The sequence below is a fragment of the Leopardus geoffroyi genome, chromosome B4 (genome assembly GCF_018350155.1).
Source record: "Leopardus geoffroyi isolate Oge1 chromosome B4, O.geoffroyi_Oge1_pat1.0, whole genome shotgun sequence".
In the NCBI taxonomy this organism is placed as follows: Eukaryota; Metazoa; Chordata; class Mammalia; order Carnivora; family Felidae; genus Leopardus; species Leopardus geoffroyi.
Genome location: NC_059341.1, coordinates 18,514,388 through 18,541,227, shown reverse-complemented (window position 1 = coordinate 18,541,227; position 26,840 = coordinate 18,514,388). Strand labels below are relative to the sequence as shown.

Sequence of the window (26,840 nt, the reverse complement as noted above, 5' to 3'; positions counted from 1 at the left end):
AAGTTCCCAGTGATACCCACGGACGGAGTTCTTATGCAGACATTGCTGGACATAACAGGGGCTGACGCTCTGAAAATCCAGTAGAAATGTTGCAAATACAGAATGTGCAAATACAGTATGGAATAATTATCAAATGGCTATGCTAGCTTTACATTATGAAGCATAAAAACAGACATAAAATGTAACAAATTATTCAAAAGCATTTGTTATCCTTTTAAATACAGCAAAGCGGGGGCGCCTGGGTGGCTCAGTAGATTAAGCCTCAGATTTCAGCTCAGGTCATGATCTCATGGTTTGTGATTTTGAGCCCCATGAAGGGCTCTGTGCTGACAGCTCAGAGTCTGGAGCCGGCTTCAGACTCTGTGTCTCCCTCTCTCCCTGTCCCTCCCCGGCTTGTGCTCCATCTCTCTCTCTCTCTCTCTCTCTCTCTCTCTCTCTCTCTCTCTCTCTCAAAAATAAATAAACATTACAAAAATTTAAATACAGCAAAGAAAATCATGTTTGCCTCATGAACATTTTATTTTCAAACAGTATTCATAAATAGGTTAATTGTGCTTAAATAGGATTTAAAACAACATTGGTGGCACATCAATACCCTTATAGCAAAAATAATACATCATTGTGTAGATATTACAAGTTCAGTGAGTTTTATAGAAAAAAAAAGTAATATAAGTAGAAAGCATTGCTTAAAGGGGGCATGTATAATACAGAATAAAAACTTTTTTTTTTTTTTCAACGTTTATTTTTTTGGGGACAGAGAGAGACAGAGCATGAACGGGGGAGGGGCAGAGAGAGAGGGAGACACAGAATCGGAAACAGGCTCCAGGCTCTGAGCCATCAGCCCAGAGCCCGACGCGGGGCTCGAACTCACGGACCGCGAGATCGTGACCTGGCTGAAGTCGGACGCTTAACCGACTGCGCCACCCAGGCGCCCCTAAAAGCTTTTTTTTAAGTCAAGGTATTTAGAGAAACTCTCTCTGCTAACAAACAATCAATAGACACATCTCAGTTCTGCTCTGCTTAAAAAAAAAAAAAAAAAAAAAAAAAAAAACTTCCATCAGGCTTATTTCTATTACATTAGACAATATAAACATGATATCAGATGGCAAAAAGGCCTTATCCAGAGAAAAAGAAAGGGCACATTTATGGTATACATTATGAAGAATGAACAACTATGAGGAAGACACTCATTTACCCATAAATGAGGAAAAAAAAAAAACTGGCCACAAGTTTGGACCTATGGCCTTCTTTTAAATTCATAACATATTTAACTACCTTCAAATTCACCTTGCCTAATGAAGAGAAGAGCTTTTTGTAAGTTAGATTTCACTGATCATCTCTAGGCTGTGGGGTTTAGATCATTTGAGCTAAAGCCAGCATGAGTGCTATTTATTAAAGATGTTCAATATGCTGTGACGTAGACATGTAGAAGAATAAGGTGGTTGAGTGATCAAGGTTCAAGTAGGTAGAGTAGCGGAGAAATCAAGCGAGGACAAGATATTGGGTTCTGTAGTCGTCAGGAAACTTGTTATGAAGAAAAAAGTGGAAGTGGCAAGTCAGTACATTTGGTTAAACCCTGAGAAAATAATCCCAGCATTTAAATCTGTCACTATACATACACCAGTGATTATTTTAGAGGCTTTAAATTAAACATTAAGGCATCCTTAAATCTTATCTCCATTCAGTAAAAACATAGAAAGTACTCAGAGAGTACCAAGTTTCACAAATAACTTTGGAGTCCTACTCCAAATCTGAAACCTCCAAGTAAATACAGTCAAAGATATCTGTAAACATTACCATTTATCCTTGTCCTACATTTTCACTTCCTATCTAAAGGGGTCTCCCGTGTGGGGCAGAGCAGACCATCCGCTGGGGTGCTGTGTTCCTTGTCATTTCTATTTTCTTCCTCCTTTATAATGTACACACTACTATAGTAGTAAAAGCAAACAAGATACAAATAGTCAATATGGAACACCAATCGTTAGCATTTATTAAGACGTTCCTATGTGCCCAGCATTCCACTAATCATGAATTGACTCATTTATTCCTCAAAGTCACTCTATGAGATGGCGGTTGTTATTATCCTCATTTTATAAATGAGGAAAGGAAGGCACAGAGGTCTAACTTCTCGTTACAGTTAGTAAGTGGTTCAGCCAGAATAGATGCAATAAAGACAACAGGTAGGGATTTTTAAAAACAAAACAAAGAAACACACCAAATTCTAATAATGGTTATTTCTGACCAATGAGTGATGGGCAAGATTCTTCTTCTGTATACTGCTTTATATTTTCTAAAATATCTAGTAATTAACAGGAACTGCCTTTATAACTTGGAAAAAATAAAGAAAACCACAAAATGTTAAAAGATTAACACACTGTAATTTGGTGAGAAAATGTAGAAAACAAAAAGAGACACTGAGTAATAAGGTAGAAACTATGTAACCTGAATAATAAAGAATGAGCATGGACTTATTCTTTACTTTAATGCACACATTCCAAACATGATCATGGTCAAATAAATATGAACAGATATTTTTACAAAAGGTCTCCATCTCTGAAGCTAAGCTTTGAAAAGTAATTAAATTACTTTGAAAAAGATGTAAGATTTAGAGGATTCAAAAGCTGATGTTGTTATGTGATACATCTAATCAAAACTGTCTGAATGTACATTTTCTTTTAAATTGTGATGGGTAAGGGAAACAGATCAGTGCCTATTCTATATAGCTGAGAATTTTATTCTTTGCTTCATAAGGATGCTAGACAGGCTTCTAGAATTAAATTGGCAGCAGTAATCATGTTGTTATTAGTGTAATTGCTTTCTGACATCTGTTTCCCTGTCATAATCAGTTCTTTGATAATAGCAATGACATGAATAGTATATAACTAATCAGTAATGTTCGATACTTCACCAAAATAAAAATGAAATTATATGATACTTATATATCCTCATCAAATTATCTTTAGCCATCCAATATTATATTTATGACATATATACATCTATATGTGTGTATAGTACAGTAATGTGGATACCACTTCTTAACCTTAAGAAGCTCTTAACCTCTTCTCATAGTAATTTATTTTCAATAATTTTGTTATGTTTCTATATAAATGAGAAGGTTCTTTATGAAACTGCAAGGGATAAAATGTATAGATTGTTTCTCAAGGCATAATGAAGTGCAATTTGTTAATAAATTGTGTTTCTATTTACATTTTTATTATCAAAGCTAACTATTCAGGGTACTATGTCTTGGAACTGTGAATTTGCTAAGCTATAATGCTAAATTTAACTTAATAACCATAAAATGGAAAGAGCATTCTAGGTCTGATCCTGCCACTACACCCAGTGTTTTGACCTCTGAAAGTCATAGAAACTTCCTGTTTTTTTTCAATTATTCTTGTTACATCAAAAATTGTTGAAAAAAAGAAATCAAACAAACAAACAAAAAACCCTCTACTCCCCTAGCCTACTCAAACTCTCTGACATTTTAGACTTCTTGAAGATCTAAATGGCTATTTTTTAGTAAATGAAACCAGGTGAATACCAGCTCAACTTTTGTTATCATCAAATGCTAATGCATATTCAACGTGTAACAGGAAAGTAAATGCATGTTTGTTCAAAGTCCACATTTGGAAGAGTACCATAATACACGTGAACATCCATCCAAATTTCTGTAAAATCTATCATTAATGAACACTTTCTATACACCAGACAGAGTTCTAAGGATTTTCCATATTTTATATTTTAACCCTCACAAATAACAAAATAACTTGGTGAACATTATTATTGTGATTTTACAGAGAAGCAAACCAAGAAATTGCAGGTGGAGCTACATTAGCAAGATCACAGAAGCAATAATTCATGGGACTGGGCAGAAAACCTAAGCCAGACCTTTAAATATAATTCTAATGGAGCTTTTTGAGCAGGCTGCACCTACATTCTTTAATTCTAAAACAGAACAACAATGAAACAAAAGCATCACCAGTGTTAAACGCCAACATGCATAAAGCTGAATTATGTAGTTAATAGTTAAAATACCTCCAAGACTAATGGAAGACTTTCATGTGTTCTAGAGCCATTTGTTTTTTTTCTATCCATCCTAGCTGTGAAGGGTCAGCCAAGCAACTCCTAAATTTGCAACTACTAAATTTACAAAGTAAAAATTGTACATGAAAAATGTTTTTTACCAATTAATTTTACGCAATACTAACCCAAGACAACGCGTATTCTTAATGAATATAACTTCAATTGGTGTCATGACTAAACCTCTTTATTGGAAGACTCCTTTGGAACCAAAAAATACCCATGTATTTGGAATCAAAAAGTACCATGTAAAATAGAAAATTTTAAAGTAAATGGTACAAGTTATTGGTTTTACAACACTAATACAGTATAATAATTATAGAAAGTTTACCTAAGAGTACAGAAAATCAAGAAAATTAGAATTCTTGAGTCAAGATACACACTTATATAAATAATTGGAAAACGTTAGAGAGAAAGTTCACTACATAATTATCTGTGGTATAGTAGGAATCACAGGTTCACAACCTGCTCTCACTATCTGTGTCACCTTAGACAAGTCTCTTTATCTCCTAACATCTTTTCTCTTATTGATAAAAGTGTTCATAGCAGCATTATATACAACAGCTAAACTGTGAAAGGCAACCCAAGTGTCCATTGATGGATGAATGAAAAGCAAAATGCCAACTATATATACAAAAAGGAAGGAAATTCTGACACGTGCTACAACCTGAAGGGATTGAGGACGTCATAAGTGAAATCAGCCAGTTACAAAAAGACAAAAACGAACACTGTATGATTCCACCCACATGGGGTTCTTAGTCAAAATCATAGAGGCAGGAAGTAGAATGGTGGTTGTCGGGGGCTGGGAGGAGGGGGACAGGGAATTAGTGTTTAACGGGTATAGAGTTTCAGTTGGAAAAGATGAAAAGGGTTATAGAGATGGATGGTGGTGATGCGTGTGCATTACAAGTGTATTTAATACTATTGAACTGTTCACCTAAAAATGATTAAGATGGTAAATCTTATGTTATGTTTGTTTACCACAATAAAAAGGGGGAGGCAAGTCAATGGATCAGTACGGAGATTAAGGTATTATATGGTGAAATGTTTTGTAGACATACATGCATGTAGTGACCCCTTCATTTTGCCTACTCATCACTGCTCTTCCTTCTGTAAATGGAGCTGCCACTAATCCCAGCCTATGTCCATCTGTATGTTTGCAAGAAGAGAGCATTCCTCTAACAAATAGTTCAGAACCTGGTGTGTGCCACGCCATGAGCAAAGGATCCAGCAGTGGAAACGGAGGGATAATATGTGGAAAAGATAAAGAAACAAATGTCTTTTTTTTTGGGGGGGGGGTAGGTAATTTCAAAAAGTGGCTACTGTCTATCGAGTAGTCAGCAAAGCCGTTAGGGAAAGATGACTTTTGAACTGAGAAACCTCACTAACAAGAAGGACACAGAAGGAGGGCCTGAGTGGGGAGCATATTCTGCTGAGAGGAAGTAAACAATAAATACTCATCTTCTGTGATAAGATCAAAGAGGTAGGCAGGCGCCTGCACATACAGGGCTAACAAGCCATGGAAAAGAGATGAGATTTTATATTTATACTAATGGAAAGGCACTGGGAGTCTTTCAGCAAGGGAGCACCGTGATTCAATTTTTACCGTGCAAAGATAAGGTTTCATGGAACCTGGTCTCCTGGCCACAGTGTCATGGTTGAGGGGTACAATGCAGTCCTTTCCCAGCACTTTTGAATCCTAGATTAGGAATGTATCAGGCCAACCCATTTTGGAGTGGCTGAGGCCTGAAGAGGCTATTCACTGTGTGTCCAGCTATGTGGACCAGCGAAGTCAAGCAAGGCTGCCTAGAGAGACACAGACAGGTGCAGAAAAGCCAGATGGAGAGAATCTCTGAGACTCTCTATCCCTGTGGCCTGCTCACATTGCTCTCCTTGGGTTCTGTGAGGCTTCTCCCCAATTCCTTGCTTTGATTAAGCTAGTTCCAAGTTGGTTTCTCTTATTAGAGGTTAGATGTGATCATTATTGATGTTATTATTGTAGTTGTGGGTTTTATCAAAAGTTAGCAGTCTGCATACACTATACATTTATATCTAGCAATAACTCTTTGGTGTTATCATTTAAAGAAACTAAGAACAATGAAGCAGGTGCTCAAATGACAGCCCAAAGAAGGGGGGGGGGGCTGATTTCAGACCCACGTTTGTCAGATTCACAAGTTTCCACTACCACTAATCACCACTGGTGATTTCCATCTGTAACCCAGACCAGCCTGTGGTAGGATGGGACCCGACAGGCATAACGCGAAGGGCAAACCACCAGCCCGCAATAAACTCTTGGCCCCAAAATGGCCAATGTTGAAAACAGAAGAACACTGAGATGCTTATCTTCCAGGGTAAAAAAAATGTAAATCAGTACACAGGTATTGACTTGCATTGGGTCAAGTAGGTCAACTGGATCAATTGGACCCAATGCCTGTGTCCCTTCTTTCAAAATGGTGTGTAGTCACCTGAGAGACAAGACTTACAAAGATGACAAATAAAAAATGAAATGTACAAGTGATTACCAGATTAACAGGTGCTCACAATAAATGCAGGAACTAAAAAAAAAGGCAAAAAAATGTGACAAGACCTCACAGAGGACTTTCTGGTAGTCATGGAGGCTACAAGCTGGAAGTCACCATGAGTTGTTTTATATTAGTACAATATTTCAGTCTTTGCCCTAGAAGATTAAATATTTGACTTGAATTTATCTTACACTTTTCAAAATTGTTTCAAGACTTCCCTTAAGTTAAGGAGACTAACAAACTGATCTTTTTTATTGGGACATAAATACACTGGATCACATAGGTTAAATACTGCATTTATTATTACATGCTGGAAAACACTACAGAGTTGAAGTTATAAAATAACAAGTAAAATATTCAAAACTGGTGCGATTTTAATTCTTTCTCACATAAATAAAGCATAACATAATCTATTGTAGACAAACAAGTGAGTATTGAGAGCCTAAAAGTTTTACTAAGTAAATGTCACATAAATGCATGGAATTACCACTATTATTTTCTTCTTTTCAAGAAAATGCAAGTGATACAAAGACTGAATGTTTTTATGATGGTGATATTTTTACTAATATCTTATCTGTTTAAATATTAAGAGTCTTAATTGAACAAGAAATAAACTAAACAAAAATAAAGAGACCTATGTTTCTAATTTATAGGAAAGCATATGACAAAGCAATTTACATAGACAAACAATGATCAATGACCTAACAAGCTCAGTTATAAACTGAAGTATCACTGTAGATGGATGCATATTTATACTCCACATTAGCATTTCTGCATGTCTTATAAAACGATTTTCATTAATTCTGCATTTTGTTGTTTTGGCCTTTGCAATACATTACAAAATTAAAGACAGATAATTTAAGAAAACACAAACTAACTACCTTATGGTGCGTCTAGAAATATCATTAAATTATCAGAACTTGACCTAAACCATACCGTTTTTATCTTTAACTTTCTTCCCCATTCATTCATTTCCTACCTCCCTTCCTCCATCTCCAAACACACACACACACACACACACACACACACACACACACACACACACACTGAGGACATGGAACAAAGTTCCAATTACTGAGAAAAACAAACTTATAATCTATCCTGAAAGATAGCCTACAGATAAGAAGGATTTTTTGGTTTTAACTTTTGTTCTCATTTCTTTCTTTTAATTTCAAACTTGCATAAGCCTGATTTTTTTTTTTTTTAACTTCAAACTGGTCAGGAATGTCTTGCTGGGTAGCATATTACAGATGATAATAATCACTCCTTTTAAACTCTTCTAACAATTTTATAAAGCAACTGTTGATAAAAACTCCTACTCACCTTGAAGGCAATTATGGACGACAATAAATATCTCTTTTATAAGAGTTTGGCATTTCTTACTGAGAAGAGAGTTCCCAAGTTTTTTTTTTTTAAGTTTATTTATTTGTTTTGAGAGAGAAAGAGTGCACACAGGCTGGGGAGGGACAGAGATGGAGGGAGGGAGAGAATCTCAAGCAGGCTCCACACTGTCAGCACAGAGCCCCATGCAGGGCTTGATCTCACAAACCATGAGATCATAACCTGAGCCGAAATCAAGAGCCGATGCTCAACCAACTGAGTCACCCAGGTTCCTGGAGTTTCAAAGTTCTTATGAAAAAAAAAATTTTTGACCCTTCCTTCCTCCGTTTCTTATACACAAATAACTGTTAGATTTGCTCACAAATATTTATTGAGTGCCTGCTATATGCCAAGCACGGTTTCAATCACTATAAAAATTCACCTTGAAAACAGCCACAAAAATTAATTACAGTGAAAAAGAACATCCCTCTTTCCTCACCTTATGCATTTGATACCTGGTCTCCCTATTGTTAAAAGAACAATGAAGTCATTACTCCTTTTCCTTCAGGGTATGATGTTGGCTTAAAATTTTTAAAATGCCTGAAACGTAACAAATTGCTTTAAATACCCTTTTCTATAATACAGCTATTATTTATCTTGCTTCAACTGTCTTATAGCCCACATTTAACTGATAAAATAAAGGAAACATTCATTTTTTTCTGCTGCTACTTCTTAAGACGAAATTCTCTTTGTCTTTATCTTATTCGAGAGATTTCACAGTTTCAACAACTTCAGGTTACATAGATGTGATATCATCTAAGCCTTCATTAAATTTTTATTAGATATAGCAGGAACCTTCTTACATCTGATATAATAAAGGGGTCCTTGAGTCAAGTTGGATTTTGGAAGAACTATGATCATCTTACCAAAGACAACAATTCTAACATAGCATATTATATTTATAGCACACTTCTACTCTCAGTCGGCCTGCCTATCTACCAGCTGCTTCCCTCATACCTATGGGCAGGCTCAAATCCCCAACTCTAGAATAACTCTCCCTTGTCCCCGTGCTCCCCTCTGGCTACTTCCTCCCCATCACTTCTTTCCCAGCCATGTTTTTGTTTTTGTTTTCTTTTAAGATTTTAGTTTTGTCGGTATTCCCACTTCCTCCACTCACCTTTACCACTTATCCTACTGAAATCTGGCACGAACTGACCCCCATTCACCCACCCAAACCACTGGTACTAAATTCCCAGATGACCCCTCCTTGCCAATTCCAGTGATTTGGCTTCCCTGCCCTCTCCATGTTGCCCCTTCTCATTCTCCCCCCTGGGCTCCTTCCTCCACTTATTCTTCCCAGACCACTCTCTAGGACTGTGATCTTCACCTTCTACTCCTATTTCTCCATGTTTCTTGTCTGGCTTCCACCACCACTTATATACTGATGATTCAACATCTTAGTCTCATCCAAGACCTACACGTGGTAGAGCTGATCTCTCTACTGTGATGCCCCAAAGCATTTCAACGCTCAACATGTTTAAAGCTGAACCCATTTTCCTATTCCCTAACGCACCTGAAAACTTCTCCCCTCATTGGAAGCCTTCCTCACTTTCCATTTTTATTAATCCAGCAGTTTCTAAATCCAGCAGTCTCCAGGTCTGCCCTTTCCTACGCACTTTTCATACCAACAATAGAGACCTTTCTAAAAGACCTGAGTCTGTTATTCAGCTGACAAAAATCTGTCACTGGCCAGCTGACACTTTCATGACTGAGACCAACATCTTTCTATGGTAGATGAGCCCTTTCTTAGTCTTGCTATTATCCTTTCCCCACAGGCAACCACATTTACCCAAAGAGTGCACGGTTTTCTGCTTCCAAGTTGTTCTCTGTTTGGAATGGGTACCCACCTTCTCCACCCTCCTAGTGCTCACATATACTTCAAAGCAAGACTGAAACAAACTACTCCAGGAAGTCCTCCTTGACCCTCTAGTCTCAACTTTCTCTGTTAAACGTGTGTGCACGCACACGCACACACACACACACACACACACATTCTCTTAGCAAATAGTTAATTTCCTATTTTCAATACTGCACAGTAACCCCTACCTGGAAAGGTCTTTATTTTTTATCTTTACAGCACAATGTTTGGCACATAGAATATATCTAGTAAATGTTCGTCAAACAAATAACTCTTCTGAGAACTAAATTTCACCATCAACTCCAACATCTGGCATATTAATTTTAATTTGATTCAGTCCTGAGACAACGATAGAGTAAGTCAGTTTCTTCTAGTTTAGGAATTAATACAATTGGATAATGGGGATATCTTGAAAAATAATATTCATTTCTGATAGCATTAGCAAAAAATGGGCAAAACGGTATTAAAATGGTACCCTAAGCACTATCCACTACCCACATATGGAGACAAAATGAACATTGGTTTACCTTTCTCTTTATTCTCTCCCAGCCCCTCTTTGGTATTCCTATTGCTCTGCATCAATAAACCCTATACCTTCACACACCTTCACACTCACATGCACACACACACACTTGCACGCGCACACACACACACACACACACTGAGTGACTTCTTGCTGTTCTTGGTCTAGCCAGGGACCATGTCTGTCCTAGTCTGAGCAGGAACACTGTAACTATCTCTTTACTACACGCGTTCTAAGTAGGTTGCAAATAGAAAGGATGTGGGTGACCATGGTCCTTCCTTTGGATACTGACATTTCCCAAGATATACTATCTAAACACAAAACATGACTCTAAGCTAACAACCACTAACACATCAACGTAGGAGGCATAGTACATGAACAAAGAGTTGTTCCATTGCTGTCCAGTAACACCATGAGTGCATCCACCTCTATAGCCCATATACACAGGCCTGGCCTCAACTAAACCACCAATGACCTCTGTATAGCTGCAAGAAAAAAAAATACTAAGTATGACATACTCAGAGGACTCTAGATTTTTAAAGACTTCCATTCATTTCTTCTTTGGACATTTCTTATCTCCCATTCACTGATGAAATCTCAGAATAGCTGTCTTGCTCTTACACATATATTGCTTACTTCTTCAGATAAATTCACTACGACACAGGTAGCATTTGGGGCCTCTGTATAAACAGAACATCATCATGCAAAAAAGTTAACTTGTCATCCAAGGGAATTGTGCAACCTCATATAGCAGCTTATTTATTCCTAGAAGCAAGTATATGAATGAGGTCAAAGTATTGTTTTCTTGTGTCGGTGTAGATGACACAGCAGAATTTTGCTTTGTGTCCTCAGGCCAGGCCCAGAAGGGAAAACTGTTCTGGGGAGCTTCACCTCATTTTACACAACATAAGTTTGTTAAAAATAAATTCTTTGAGTGTTCTTTTAATGCATGTTTTATTGGAATAATGTTCTTCAAATCCAAATCGTGCCCTAGGCTATCATGGAGTGAGGGGGAGGCTTCTGAAAAATAGCAATGCTTTGCATTCCAAAACCTAGTCATGCAAGTCGAAGCCTGTTGGAGGTGCAGTCTGTGTGCCATTTAATGTTCACACGGCCGTCAAAAATGCTAACTGTCTATATTTTTTCATAAACCTGCATCAGTAGTAATGCCCGTGATGGTTACTAAACCAAAGATGATATGATATTATCTCTGGCAGTTTGAAACATGGGTACCCCAAGAATTAATATTTTAAAACTATTAATGAAAGCCTCCTCAGGCTGCTCACCATGCTGCAGAGAGTTTTTGCCTCGCTTTGCCTTCCTTTTTTTACTCTTGTTTACATTCGTCTCTCAATTTACTGCTTCCATACTTCTTTATATTTCTATGGTAACCTTACCAAACCATTAGAGAACAGAAATTCTTCACCAGTCATTATGACTGGAGTAGACGGCTAATTTTATTCCCTTATTACAAATGAAGAAAGGAGGTTTCAACGGTTAATATTCTTGTACAGAGTCATCCAACTGATAAATGGCAAAGCCATGGTTTGGACCCAAGCTTTCCTGGCATCAGAAGCATCCTCTAAGAACTAAAAGGCAAGGGAATGATGTCTTTCCCAGAGCCTGTCCCCCACCTCCATCCTGCGAGCCCTCCTCTGGCTTTGCTGCTCCAGTGTAGATCAGGCACTGGTTTGTCCCCTTGTTACGCTCATGCCTATCACAGTCATCCCACAAGACTCATGCTATGTGTGTGCTCGTCTTCCCCTGCAGATCACCTTCCTGAAGTATAGAAGCCATGTTTTATTTTTACCTAAAACAGTGAACTATGAAATTAAATTGATTGAATGAAAAACATCCTCCAACTGAAATTTTCCCATTGGAAGAACAGCTGAACTAATCTGAAAATTAGGTGATATGAACTTTATAAAGAGATTTCAAATCGTCCTATGAAAATGTCATATATTTTAAGCACACATCACACTTAAGTGGGGATATGGTGGTCCCCAACTTAGGTATAAAGAATATGATTTAGAAGGGCTAGGTTTCCAATTAACATATAAGAGCCTATTTTACTTTTACCAGAGGCATCAATATAATCCTCCCACCCATTAAAAAAATTATTGATGACTTATTGGATGAATGAATGGACGAATGAGTCAATGCCTTCATTAGAAGTAAAGCAGGTATTAGTGGGCTCTACTCAATAAGTTAGGCAAGAATATTTAAATTGAAAACCTACCATGCACTGAGTGCTATGTCTGAAATGTAGTTTTACTATTTTTGTTTTATTTCAAAATTCTTTTTTTTTAAATTTTTTTTTTTAACATTTATTTATTTTTGAGACAGAGAGAGACAGAGCATGAGCAGGGGAGGGTCAGAGAGAGAGGGAGACACAGAATCCGAAACAGGCTCCAGGCTCTGAGCTGTCAGCCCAGAGCCCGATGCGGGGCTTGAACTCACGGACCGTGAGATCATGACCTGAGCCTAAGTCGGACGCCCAACCGACTGAGCCACCCAGGCGCCCCATATTTCAAAATTCTTAATGGTCTGGAAAATCCCAATAAAAAAGTATTAAGTAAAAATTAAATAAGTATTGGCTGTAGATCAGCTATTGCCTACTTAATGTTTTTGTTTTGTTTTGTTTTGTTTTTCTTTTTTTGCCTCTTAATTCTAGGTACAGATTAATGGACTAACAAAAGCTAAGATGTGTCACCCATTAAAGAGTTAAGGCTTTCTCTTTTCCATTGCCTGGAAAGTTTATCTACAACCACAACAAAATAAAATAATAAGAAGTACAGGGCAAATGAAAGACACAAAAGAAAACACACAGAAAGATTACAAAAATAAGATCCAGGTAAGAGAATTTAATGTGAAAAATGAGAGAGGAACAAAATATTACCTGAGAAAACCAACTTGAAGAAACTATTACAGTCACAACCATCCACCTGATGTCTGAGATTTGAATTATTTTTAATAGTTACCGAAATGGCACTCCACCAAATGAGCTTATGTTGAAAATTCATTTAACATATATGTCTTGAGTGCCTTCTACGATACACCAAGCAATATGAGATTGCCAAGAAAAAAAAGGAAAGGAAAGCGTGGTCCAACCCTCACGGAGTTTACAGTTTAGTGGGAGAAATAGTCACCCATCAAATAACTATTCAAATAGCAACATAATTTTTAAAAATACGTATTTACTAACACTTTTCAGGGGCAAGTAACCAACTTCAACTCAAAAACTGGAATTTTCTGGTTCATGCTATTGGGAAATCTAAGACTGCCTACACATAGCTTTAGACTTTTATCTTCCCAATGCAGCAACCCCCAGGGGTGTTTAAAAACAAAACAGAAACAAAAACAGAAGTGACCAATGTGAACCTGGAGAGGTAAGCCAGGACCAGATTACTGAAGGCCTTGACTTTTTCCCTTGACTAAAAGGGAAGGTTGACTGACTTTTACAACGAGTATTCACCTGAACAGGTGATGAACTGTCTTGGGGGAGCAAGACACCTATGATAGAAGCACCAAGGAGAACTCCAGAAGAGTCAGAGAGGACATTCCTAAATGATGGTAAGGTGCTTTCCAGTAGAAAGGGGAAAGAGACATTGAGCAGAAAATATCAGTTGTCCACACCATAAAACTAGTATGGAATACAGAAAGAACTTTGGACGTGTTTCTAGAAAAAAAATAAAATAGACAAAGGTAATGAAAATGTGCCTGGAGAATAGCAAATATAACCTGTAGAGAACACAAAGGATGCTGACCAAAACCGACGTAAACTTCACCAAGTGGATCCCATTTGGAAACTTGAAAGGAGTTAACTCACATTACTGAGTCCAGAATTAAGAGATATCTTAGACCCTTTTGTTGAAAAAATATTTAAAAGGCTGCCCAGTGATTTGTATCTGGAAATCTTTCAAATATCTAATCTTAGAGAGTATTTCCTACTTTGCATCTTCAGCTTTGAGATAGCTGGAAAGCTGTTTATGCAAATTTCATGGTTCAATCTCTAATTTTGATTTCATTCATTGTTTAACCATATGTTTCTTTTAAACTATGGGATTCCTTCCAGAAAGGCAAATGAACCAGTTTTAATATTTTTTTCAAAAAAAAAAATCAAGTTGCTGGTTTATAAATAATTAAAGTATTAATTAATAAGTATAATTAACTAAAAGTATCATCATTAAAGTATCTGTTCTCCCTAGCTTAATAAATGACTTGATCATCCCTACACTATCATTTGTAAACGAACTCTCAACTCTTCATAAATGCATAAGTTCCCTTACGCTGAAGTCACTCAATCTCTGGCTTGTACATATTTTACTCATTGATATGTAACTCTGAGGCATGTTAAATTATGATTTAGAAATTCTTCCCAAAGAAATATGGAGAAACAAGGTAGGAACAAAATTCTTTGCCTGAGTAATAAATCCAAACAAATACAGTATATCCTATAAGTGGAACACTAACAAGATTCTTTTGTTGAACAAATTTTCAAGGAGGACTTCGTACTCTTGGAGCTAGTGATTCGGTGGTGATCAGTCACATATGGCCTTTCACCTCGGGCAGCTTACAGTCAAATGCAGACAGGACCACACTATTGATGATAAGTGATATCACGAGGACGTGTAGAGTGCACTCTGGCGAGGCATTTGTCTCAAACTAGGAGCTGGCAAACAAACACTAAAAGAAAATTATTCGATGTGCCAAAAATCAAATCCAATACGAGACCTGAAGGGCAAATAGCCAAAGAGAGGAGGAAAGTGTGCTCCAAGAAGGAAAGGCATGTGCAATTTTCCGAGGGGATAGAGTGTTGGGAAATTGGTGAGCAGGAAGCAGGAAGTGATAAATTTGAACCCAGGGAGGGAAGCCAGGACAAAATTATCGAAGGCCTTGCCTCTGGTGTGAGAGCAGTAGGAAGGCAGGAAAGCATTTTCAACAGAGGAGTGGCATAGCCAGATTTGCATTTTAGAAAGAGCTTTCAGGCTGTGGAATGAAGAATGGATTCCAGCAGGACAATTTTGGAGGCAAGGAGTGAAGCTGTTGAAGTAAAGTAGGCTAGGAAAAATGGTGGCCTGCCGGAGCCAGAATAATGGAACTAGGGAATGGAGAAAGGCAGTCTGGAGTCAGACATCAGTGCTTAGTTTTAGAAAAATCAGCTTCTTATTGGCTGTGCCTAGTTTACAAACCACTCTCCTAAAAACAGTTGGAGAAAACTGACATTGCACAAGTCTGACTTCCTGCATCAAGCTGTTTTGCAATGTCCAGACAATGAGACTATAATCTGCAGGATGACTTTGAATCATTGCTTGTTTTTAAAAATATCTAAAATGAACAACAGATGTTAAAAAGATAATGAAGGCTAAATAACAAAGAAATAAAACAGACTGCCTGCCTTGTCACTTGACTCCTGATTAACAAATATCCAGACCAGTACGCATGAGTGCAGAGCAACAGCCAGTTTTAAACTGTGCTGAGGTAGAGATGCGGTTAGGATTTTCAACTCCAGCAAATTGTAACCACTTAATTTATAAACGCCTGTAGTCTAAATAAAATCATAAATCTATTATCTTTAAATGGTAGTAATTTGTAAAGTGCACTTTCTTTCGATGTAAATCTCCCATGAAATTGATATTAATTAGCTAAAGAGCAAACATTAAGGAGTATCCTAAATGCAGGGGCTTTTACCATTCTCATCAGAGCTGTTTCTTAGGAAGCAGCAAACCTACAGTCTTCCCTGTAACTGCTCTGCTGGTCTAGAGATGGGTTACTGAAAGGGACACTGTGAAAATGTCACAATTTTCACAAGTTATTTGCCTAGTGCTTACCCCTCATTTGTAGTAGTTTCCAAGAAGTTAGGAATTAACATTCTTTCCCTCAGTTGAACTCTTTATTTCAATTAACCTATGGTTTCTACCTGGATTTCCTAAGAAACAATTAGAATGTACCATTAGCTTCATGATGCGATCAGGAAAACAGCACTAGCCCTCCATCTAAGGACATTGTTTCAACTAAAAAAGATCACTGCCAAATAGTCACTATTAACAATTCGTTAGGAGGTGCCAGGGTACTTGTTCTGGCTTTTACATGTTGTAGTAAAGAAATTACATCGTCTCCAAGTTGTTTAGAAATCGAAATCTTTACTAAATGACTGAGATTTAATGTGATTTCAAACAAAGTCCAACAGAGGATTTAGTGAAAACTGAAAAGTTTATTCCAAATAGATAGTGGAAATGCCAAGAGTCTTCTAGAATACCCATGACACTTCTGAAGATCAAAAACAAGAAGGACAGGTTGGCCCAGCCAGATGTACTTATTATAAAGCTAAAGTAATTAACATCCTGTGATATCCACACAGAGATAATTATCAGGGGTCCCCCCCCTCCCAGCCTTCATCTTTGAAGTACTTAATCTTGGACGGTCTAGGAGGGCTTGTCCTAGGCACTATCTTTCATAGTACAACATACGTAAGCCAAATAACCCATGAATTATATCTTTAAGTATAAGCTGAGTAACCCCTGCATATGAACATGAAGACAGATGTATGTAAGGATATGGGTAGCAGCCTTGCTCAAAATTTCTCTGATGGGGGCGCCTGGGTGGCGCAGTCGGTTAAGCATCCGACTCCAGCCAGGTCACGATCTCGCGGTCCGTGAGTTCGAGCCCCGCGTCAGGCTCTGGGCTGATGGCTCAGAGCCTGGAGCCTGTTTCCGATTCTGTGTCTCCCTCTCTCTCTGCCCCTCCCCCGTTCATGCTCTGTCTCTCTCTGTCCCAAAAAAAATAAATAAACATTGAAAAAAAAATTAAAAAAAAAATTTCTCTGATGGATTGCCTGCACTGATTGATGGAAGATGGACAAATCAATGGTGGGAAAATAGCTGGAAGACTGGATAAATCAATTATGGAAAAATCAGGACCAACACAAATGCATGTGTACAAAACAGCAAGTGATGATGTCATTATTATTATATCAAAGTGATGACTTATTACACAATTCAGCCTCAACCAAAATTTTTTTACAACACATTCATCAGTATTTTGCAAGTCTTGCAGTATTAACAGATGTTACCACAATATTCTGATATAGGAAATATTTTAACACATACTTCATGTCAAATGAAATGCTTTCATAAAATTCATTTAATTTGAATTAAAGAAATTTAATCTGAATAAAAGACATTTTTAAAACTATGTAAAAATTTAAAACACAAGTTATAAATCAAAACAGATACAAATATACATCACCCAAGATATAATATCCTATGATGTTCAATAAGCTATGAAAATAAAACATGAAGCAGTATCTTTGTAAATACAGCGAGAATGCTTTCAAACTAATATGAAATGATATTTTTTAAAACAAAAGTCAACTTTATTTTTTTTTAATTTTTTTAACATTTATTTATTTTTGAGAGACACCAGGAGAATTGAGTGGGGGAGGGGCAGAGAGAGAGGGAGACACAGAATCTGACGCAGGCTCTAGGCACTCAGCTGTCAGCACGGAGCTGGCACAGGGCTCCAGCTCATGGAGGGCAAGATCATGACCTGAGCTGAAGCCGGACACAACCGACTGAGCCACCCAGGCGCCCCAAAAAAGTCAACTCTATTTTTACAGGGCATCCAGAGTTTTCAAATCGGTATTAAAATACTCTTTAAACTTTTATTGTGTGAACAAATAACTTCAAATGACTCTTTCTAGTTCCACTCCAAACAAACAAGAACCAAAGAACAAAAATCCAAATACATACTGTTATGTTTCATCATTCAGTTTTTGTTTTTCAGTTTTTCATAGTTCAAGTACGTATATACAGTATACTTTAATTTTAAACATAAAACTATGGAATAGCAAAATAATTAAGAGGTTGATTTTCTTTTTAATCAAAAGCTCAGGGCAGGATTCCTTTATTTGTTTTTAATTTTTTAATTTTATTTTATTTTTTAATGTTTATTTTTGAGACAGAGGGAGACAGAGCACGAGTTGGGGAGAGGCAGAGAGAGAGGGAGACACAGGATCTGAAGCAGGCTCCAGGCTCCGAGCTGTCAGCAGAGCCTGACATGGGGCTTGAACTCATGGACTGTGAGATCATGACCTGAGCCAAACTCAGTGCTCAACCAACTGAGCCACCCAGGCGCCCCAGGACAGGATTCCTTTAAAGAGTAAGAATCCACACGCAGTAAGAATATGATTCAGTATACCAAAAGTCATTTCACATACATTTTTCCATGAGTATCTCACAGTGCAGCTTTCAGAGATGTACTGCAGGAAACGGACAGCAGAAGGAGGAGGGGGACAGTGCAGCCGAAAGGAGTCAAGTGCAATACTGGACTTGCTCCCCCTGCACCTGCAGTAAGGTCAGTGGGCTCTTTTGACCAAACAAATGAACAACTTACCAGTTAAGTAATCAGATTTGTTGTGTCAGTGCCAGCTATGGTCTGTTTCGGGAGAGAATTAAGCAAATATGCATAATAGAAATACACCCTAGAAGACCATTTCACATCTTGAAAATCATGATTATTTGTGAATTTCATATTCTAAAGTGATAAGTTCTGCCTCTATCTTGCTTCTCTTTTAGGGTTTAGGGAAATCATCATTTTATTGGATGTTCGGATTACGGTTTCAGAGAGAAAAAGTCGGGAGCTACCGTTACCAACAGATCCATGTACAAAATTAACAACTGTGTTAACTCAAAAACTACTACCTAAAAAAACATCAGTGCCTGCTGAATACTCCAGATTCCAAGTGGACCAAAGAAAACATCATCCTTATGGAAATAAATAAGGATGTACTTACCAAGCCTCATGCTTAAAGAAAATATGCCAGCTTTATTTACACTTCTCCTATCACTGACCACTCCAGGGAGTATGTAGAAAATTGACTTTTAAATATTCTGATTTTTATGCAGTTTATCCACAGGGCAAATTCTTGACATTCTTTCTGTATTCTCAAAGCCTTGGTGAGCTAAGCACCTTACCTACAGGATGAGATCTTGAGGAATATGAATTCTAGGAAAATTTTCCAATTAATTAGTGAAAAATAATAGGTGAGGAGAGGGAGGAACTCAGCAAAAAGACTCCAGAAAAGTAAAACGGAAGTCATCCTGCAATCCTTGCCTTTATGACCCTCTCAGCAAAGCCACAGGCCGTTCTCTACTCTAACGTCTGAAGCAGAAGCAGAAGCAGTGACTATCGCCCGATTTTAATTTAGAAGAGGAGAGCTACCCATGCTGGCATCTGTTTGGATGACCTCGGGAGGAAGGGATTACAAATCTAGATTTCAAAGAAGGACACACAGTCCAACTGCATATTCAGATCTGCAGTCTTTAACAGGCTATACTAATTCCAAACAGGTCCCTGAGGAGAGCTCAGATTCTATTTAAATACCCAAATCTGTACCATCACGCTGTATCTCACCACCTGTTTAATTCACGGGGGCAAATAAGAACCTGCCAAAGAACAAATACAAAATGAGTTCAAAGTCCGGGTACCACATAATGTAGAATATTTTATATTCTGTTCTTTCCTCAGATATTATTGTGCTAATTTGACCAGGCAATACGTGACACAAGAAAGAGGGGGAGAAACTGGCTTAATAAAAGCATCACTACTTAGTCTGTCATTCTTCAGGAACTTCCTCAGTTGAACAGAATCATTGTCTGGAGGATAGTGAGGGAAGACATCCCGTGCGAACCCTAGTGAAGAAGAAAGACTTCTCAGAGCGCAGTACTGTAAAGAGATAATTAAGGCTTTGAGAAAATGTGCTTGGGATAAAGGCAGAGGCCTGGAATTAGTCAGATTAAAAGAAAGCTGAAAAGCAACTTAGTAATATACAGCTTTACATAGTGCGGTGATTACTTTTTATTTACTTATTTCCCATCTCTGAAACAAAGACAAGACAAGATTTTAAGTGAGTAAAGTTGGACAAAAATAAAGAAGGGCAGGAAAGAGAACGGGTCGCCTGGGTGGCGCAGTCAGTTAAGCATCTGACTCTTGATTTCGGCTCAGGTCATGATCTCACAGTTTGAGCCCCATGTTGGGCTCTGTGCTGACAGGGCTGAGCATCTCTCTCTCTCTCTCTCTCTCTCTCTCTCTCTCTCTCCCTCTCTCTGCCCCCACCCCCCACATGGGCTCGCACGCTCTCTCTCTCTCTCTTTCCCTCTCTCAAAATAAATAAATAAATAAATAAATAAATAAATAAATAAATATTATTCTTAAAAAAGGAGTATGAAAGACAAGATGGTAAACTAGTCCACAAAAAAGTGAAGTCCAGAAAGTATATATACTTGTTGGAGGGAAGCTACAAATTGTGCTCTGAGCTTTCAGGAAACCAGATTTTAAAAGGTAATGCATCTGGTCACTATGCATCATGTCCAGAAAATAGAAACAACCTAATTCAGAAGAACAACTCTCTCTGTTATTAAGATACAGGATTTCTCTCCTTTTCTCTCTCCCTCTCTCTCTCTCTCACCGCCCTCACCTACTCGGGGAGCAGACACTGCAAAATGCACTGCATGGTGCCACCAACACCCCCAAAACCACCACCATAACACGTTTTATAAGATCACTTTATTTATTTATTTTCTTATTTATTTTTAGTTTTTTAATTAATTCATTTATTTTTACTTTGTTTTCTTCAAAGGCCTCCTTCAGTGTAGGTTAATGGCATGAGGCCTGAGCACAATTCAAGAGTAATTTCACAACGAACTAAAACTGTTAAATTATTTAACAGTGTTCATCTTTGCCGAAAATACATCACCATTATATGTCTATATGTACATATATGCATATACAGTTTCACATATATATGCACACATATGTGCACACATATACACAAACGCACGTATTGTACTTAAAGGTGTTAGGTTAAGAACATGAGTAAAAATTCATTCAGAAACCAGAAGTATAATTGAGTGACAGAATGAACTTTTTAAAAGTTCTATTAATAGAAGGTTTAAGGTAAATATTATCCACCACAAGCATTATGACAGTTCAGCAGACCCCTGGATCCTACTCTCTTGTTTTAAACGATCAGTTCTGCAAAACCTGTCTGTATATTGATTTCCAACTTATTGGTGGAAAAAGTCATAAACAGGGTAAACAAGTACTTTTCAGAAGTCTCCCAAGGTGACATTCAAACCAACAGTCCACCTTGAACTGCCATTCCATTCAGTCCGGTCAGTTCAACAGCTATTTATTGCATGCCTGTGTGGGATATGCCTTGGGGGATTCAGAAGTGAACGGACCATGACCCTACAGAACACGATCTATGGTGTAAGAAAGTATATGAAAGAGATACAGAAATGGAATGGAGGGAAACAACTCTTCCAATATCGAGCAGATTCAAACAAACGAGTGCCTTTAAAAAGGCACAGAAGTTCCCGAGGGTTCTGAGATGGCACATCCTTTTGTGAACTGTGTCACTTGAGATAAAAGCCTGTAAGAAAAAGCAGATGGACCAATGGAGACACACGAGGGAAGAAGGTGAAGGAGGAAAGGAAAAGAGGTAGTAACACAGCACCTACTCAGGGGAGATCAAGGAGCCTCGACTGGTGAGAGTGTTCAGAAACGGGGTGGGAAGGGAGAGCTGAAGCAGTAGGTCCAGGCCACATGATAATGATCTTGGAGGCCATGGTGAAGAGACAGTATTTAATGTGGTAGGAAACCGCTCAAGACTTCAGATCTCATGATCACAGCTGCTGATCAACTCACTAATCTTCATAAATATTCTGCTTCTACAACAGGAAATACCTTTTAGGAAGCAAAACGACAGGGACAAAACTACTTGAAAAGAATCCACGTTGTCTACTTCTCTGCAGGCAGAGAAGAAACCTGTTTGGAGCAAATTAGTATCTTCTGTTACTAAATTTTACTCAAGTACTTTCTACTTGATAAAAATCTGTTTCTGAAGATCAAACTTAACAAATGCATAAACTGTCCTACTTATAATAATTTCAAATCTCTGTGCAGACATCCATGAACTAAAAATCTTATCCATCCTTAGGCTTCAATTTGTATCTGTTCTCTAAAAGAAAAAAACTCTCACATTTTGTGTTTTAAAAAATTTTGTATGGAAACACGAGTCACTGATTTATTAAAAATCAACCTAGAGCTCTTGGGTGGCTCAGTCGGTTAAGTGTCAACTCTTGATTTTGGCTCAAGTCATGATCTTGCAGTTTGTGAGTTTGAGCCCCGCATCAGTCTCTGCCCTAATAGTGAGGAGCCTGCTTGGGATTCTCTCTCCCATTCTCTCTATCCCTCCCCCTCCCAAAATAAAAAATAAAATAAAATAAAAGTCAACCTACCATTTGTTCATTAATCTGACCCAGGGATACTTTATAGAGGATATTCACTTGATTAACCTTCTGTTATAATTTTCTCTTCCAGTATATATGCAAACAGAAAACTTATACTAATGGCAGTATGTCTCAACAGAGATACTCTCATAACAAACTCCACAAGTTAGTAACATTTCAAACTAAGTCTTTTAACTCCAACGAAAGCAGAAAATAATAGAAAAATATCCCACTAGAGAAACAACTAAAATAAATGTAAATGACCTGCTAAAAATAAACTATTTCCCTCCAGTACATAGCAATATTAGAAAGTTTAAATAGCAAAAGTTCCCTGGAGCCCTAAACTATTTTTGCTCTCTATATAGTGGTATTGAACTTCCTTGTTGCATTAAGTCACATTTAAGAGTAATAACCAGGCCAAAATAACTCCATAATTTTAGGCCTTTTTTCCCTATTTACATTTTAGAAATCTTCAAGACATTAACACATCTTTCTCCTTTGACACGGTTAATAAACTGTTTTTCATTATAGGATATAGGAACAAATGTATAACAATACAAAGAAGATTTCCGATTTCTAGAATTTAGAATTATTCTAAGTTTATTTTTCTCTAAATATTGGTGTTGATAAAAACTATTGAGTATGGCATATACTTTTCATCTATGTGTAGATTACATTCAATCCTAAAGATAAATTCATTACATAATGAGCTTTTCACTGTAAGAGAGAGATTTGAAAGCTATGTTGTTGAGAATTCCACAATTTGCTAAAAACCTCCAGCATTGATACAAAAGAAGGTATTTGAATTTTTCCACTGTACAAATGCACCACAAGAATGTATTCAAAGTATAGATCTTTATGAGGCGCCTGTTGGCTCAGTTGGTTGTGTCTGACCTCGGCTCAGGTCATGATCTTGCCATTCGTGGGTTTGAGCTCAGCATTGGGCTCTGTGCTGACAGCTCAGAGCGTGAAGCCTGCTTCAGATTCTGTGTCTCCCTCTCTCTCTACCCCTCCCCCACTCGTGCTCTATCTCTCTCTGTCTCTCAAAAGTAAATAAACATTAAAAAAATTTTTTTTAAGTATAGATCTTTACATGTAGAAGGTGCTATATAAATGTTGAATGAAAAGGTAATTTCAATGAACATGGGAAATAAACACTAATTACTATAAATTGCCACTCATTTACGTGTGGTAAGCTGAAATGTCCAAAACATACTGCGCGTAGGAAAAACAAAGTATTGAAGATCATTAATCTGAGAGATTTGGGAAAGAATGGGAACAGGAGAAATTAGCAGTTCCTCTGCCCTCTGGTGGCAGTAAAATCAACTGCAGCATTTTCTAAAGCAATACATAATTAAATGTCCCTGTTATGAAATCAGATTTTTTTCTCCTGTGCCAAAATGTCTGTGATAAAAATCCTGATTGCTACATGGCAAATTTCAAGGCTGTTGGGCTCTTTAAAATTTTTCCCATAGTGATATTTTAGCATGTTTACAAAGGAAATTATTTTTTCTTCTATTTCATTGCTATATTGTATTTATAGGAAAGAAAATATAACCATTTAACTCCAAGATTACTCAAAAACTGTATGTAGACTGATATCCAGTAAAGAAGCTACTTCAGTTTGCAATAAATCTCCAAAACACTTACCAAGAAATTTAAACCTATTCATTTTTTACTCAATCCTATAAAAATATGGGTTTCTAGAGTAATTTTCCACCACAGGTACTAGTTTATAATTAGTTTATAATACCTGTACATTTATGTTGGGCAATTTAGGTATTTTATAATCCCCACAGCTTTTAATTATCTGGCCAATTGCAGAGTGAATGTTCACTCATTCTCAATTTGATAACTTAGAAATGTATACATATTCTTTTCTCAGTAACATACCATTAATGAAAGAAGTTCGGAAAAAATAAACATCTGCTGATCTTTTTTTTTTCTTCTGTAAATGCATTATTTACAGAAATTTCAAATAAACAACTTTGGAATCCATTTTGGCATACACGTCTCTCTAACCTCCTTTGGGATGAATTGTTTTCTTTAAGCATTTACTTATTTCATTAATGTGGCCATACCATATCAATATCATAGGGTAAAAGTCTTAGTGTTTTTTTTTCCAACCAATGAAATGTATCAGACAAACAAGATAATCTACTGACGTACCTAGTAAAGAACAAGCTATGTCCATCTATGCAGAACAAAACTATATGTGACCAAGACAAATCAACATCAAGAAAATTGGGGTTTTAAAGTGTTTCACAGTTTTAAAAGCGTTGTCATCATGTTGCCCCCTCCTCCCATCCCACACACTCCTCCAATCATAAATTGGAGCGCAGAGTCAGAATCTGTGCGTTCTCTATAAGAATTTACACCAGGGTCAGAGACAGAGTTTTTAGCTGATTTCTAGGTCTCAGATTGGTGAATTTCATTCAAGGACTTTCTCCAAGATTCACCTCACTTGGAATCCCCAGGTGACCTCGGTAAGCTTCCACCTGCGACTTTCATGCTTGACATTTGCGGACACATGTATACTTTCTGAGGAATCACTTACCACCACCACCACCACTACCCCAGACTTCAGAATTAAAACAAAACAAAATCTTGATTACGCTCATCAGAAAGTTTGTGTTTTCTTTTTTTCTCCAAGTGTATTTTGTTCATTTCACCTCCTCTTCCAAGTCTAACCTGAGTTCACAAATTTCTGCCAAGGTTCTCTCTGCCTGCTTCTTCACCTTCTTCCTGAGGGGCAGAAAGGGTGAGCAGGCACCCAGTTCTCAGAGGGCAGGGTCGCGGGAGGCACCTGAAACCCCGGCTTAGCTCCCAGCCTGCGAGAGCCAGCGGGTCGCGGGCGGGGTGTTGCTACGCGGGCTCCGCGCTGGCCCTGGGGGCGCGGCTCCCGGCTGGACGCGAACCTGGCTGGCAACGACCCGGAGCCACCACAGGGTAGATGCGAAGGCCGGGTCTCCGCGCGGGGGCAATGTCAGGGCACTTGGCGAACCCCGGACGCGTTCAGGCCTGTCTGCGAAGGCGGCCGGTGGAGGACAATGGGGGCAGGCATTGGTCTCCAGAGGCGCGCCCACCCCATTTCTGCCACCTCCTCCCCTCCTCGGCGCCGCGCCGCACCTACCCCGCCCCGCCTCCAGAGCCCGTTCAACCCCAGAATGCGAAAGGGAACTAAGGTGGGGATCGCGTGGGGTAGAAAGGTGCGGCCACAGGAAATTTTCTACAGCTGGGGGGAACCCTGCAATCCTCAGCTGCCACTACGTCCCCCACCCACTGCCCCCATCACGCACTCGCTTAGTTTATCGCGGCAGCAGAGAAGCAGGAGGAGCCAGAGAGGAGACTTCCCAGAGATGCCAGTTCTGGGAAAGGTATCTACAGAAGGTTTGCTCTTACACACCAGAGCCCTCTCTGGGCGACTTGGGGAGACAGTACCACCCCCTGTCGCTCAGGTGAAGGAAGCCCGAAATCCTCAAGAAAACCTCCAGTCCCCTTCTCTAACCAACCCCCTCCTCCCCATTCGGAAAGCCCAAGTTTACCCAAAAGCAATTGCAATAACTTTCCCAAGGGCAGACAGATGAGGTGGGGTGGGTTGAGAATGGAGGGGGGAGTGCCAGCGAAATCTTCAGTTGCGCAAAAAAATCAACAAGCTAAAGTGCATCTTACCATTGATTTGGTTTCCAGGCTCCCCTTCAGTGAACTGAAAACGGTCCATTAAAAAGTGGCAAAGTAACACAACTCCTGCAGCGGCCAGGTCTGCCCTCGGGAACCTCGCCATGCCGCCGCCGAGACCTCCCTCCCCCTCCCCGCCAGTCCTTCCCAGGCGCCGGGTGCTTGGAGGCTCCGAGTGGGAATCGGGACGATGGGTACGCTGGGGCCAAGCGCTGCGGACGGGTCTGGCTGAACCTGGAGGCCTTTGTAAATTTCGATGGGATTTCACACTCGGGAGCTGGGAAGAGGAAGGGAGAGCGAGGGGGAGTGCAGTCCTCTCCGGACCTCCGGGTCTCTCTTCGCAACTTGCCACAACACTCGCAGCCCTCACCCCAGACACAGGACACCAACGGCGGGGAGGAAAGGCCACTTGCAGCCGGGGCTCGCAAACTCTCGGTTCCGCACAGGCAGCGCCACCCGGGTGCCCGCAGACAGTGACTTCCGAGCCCCCGCGATATGCTCCACTG

The 26,840-nt window shown here is 38.7% G+C and overlaps 1 protein-coding gene across 2 annotated transcripts in view; it reads right to left on the bottom strand.

Moving 5' to 3' along the window:
• Positions 1-26,449, bottom strand: part of PLXDC2 (plexin domain containing 2) — a 448,342-nt gene extending 421,893 nt beyond the window's left edge. For both annotated transcript variants that reach the window (XM_045463293.1, XM_045463292.1), the window contains exon 1: positions 26,329-26,449. In XM_045463293.1, the coding sequence (XP_045319249.1) occupies positions 26,329-26,440 (112 nt within the window). In that variant the 5' untranslated portion in view covers positions 26,441-26,449. The remainder of the gene's footprint in view (positions 1-26,328) is intronic.
• Positions 26,450-26,840: the final 391 nt, after the last annotated feature.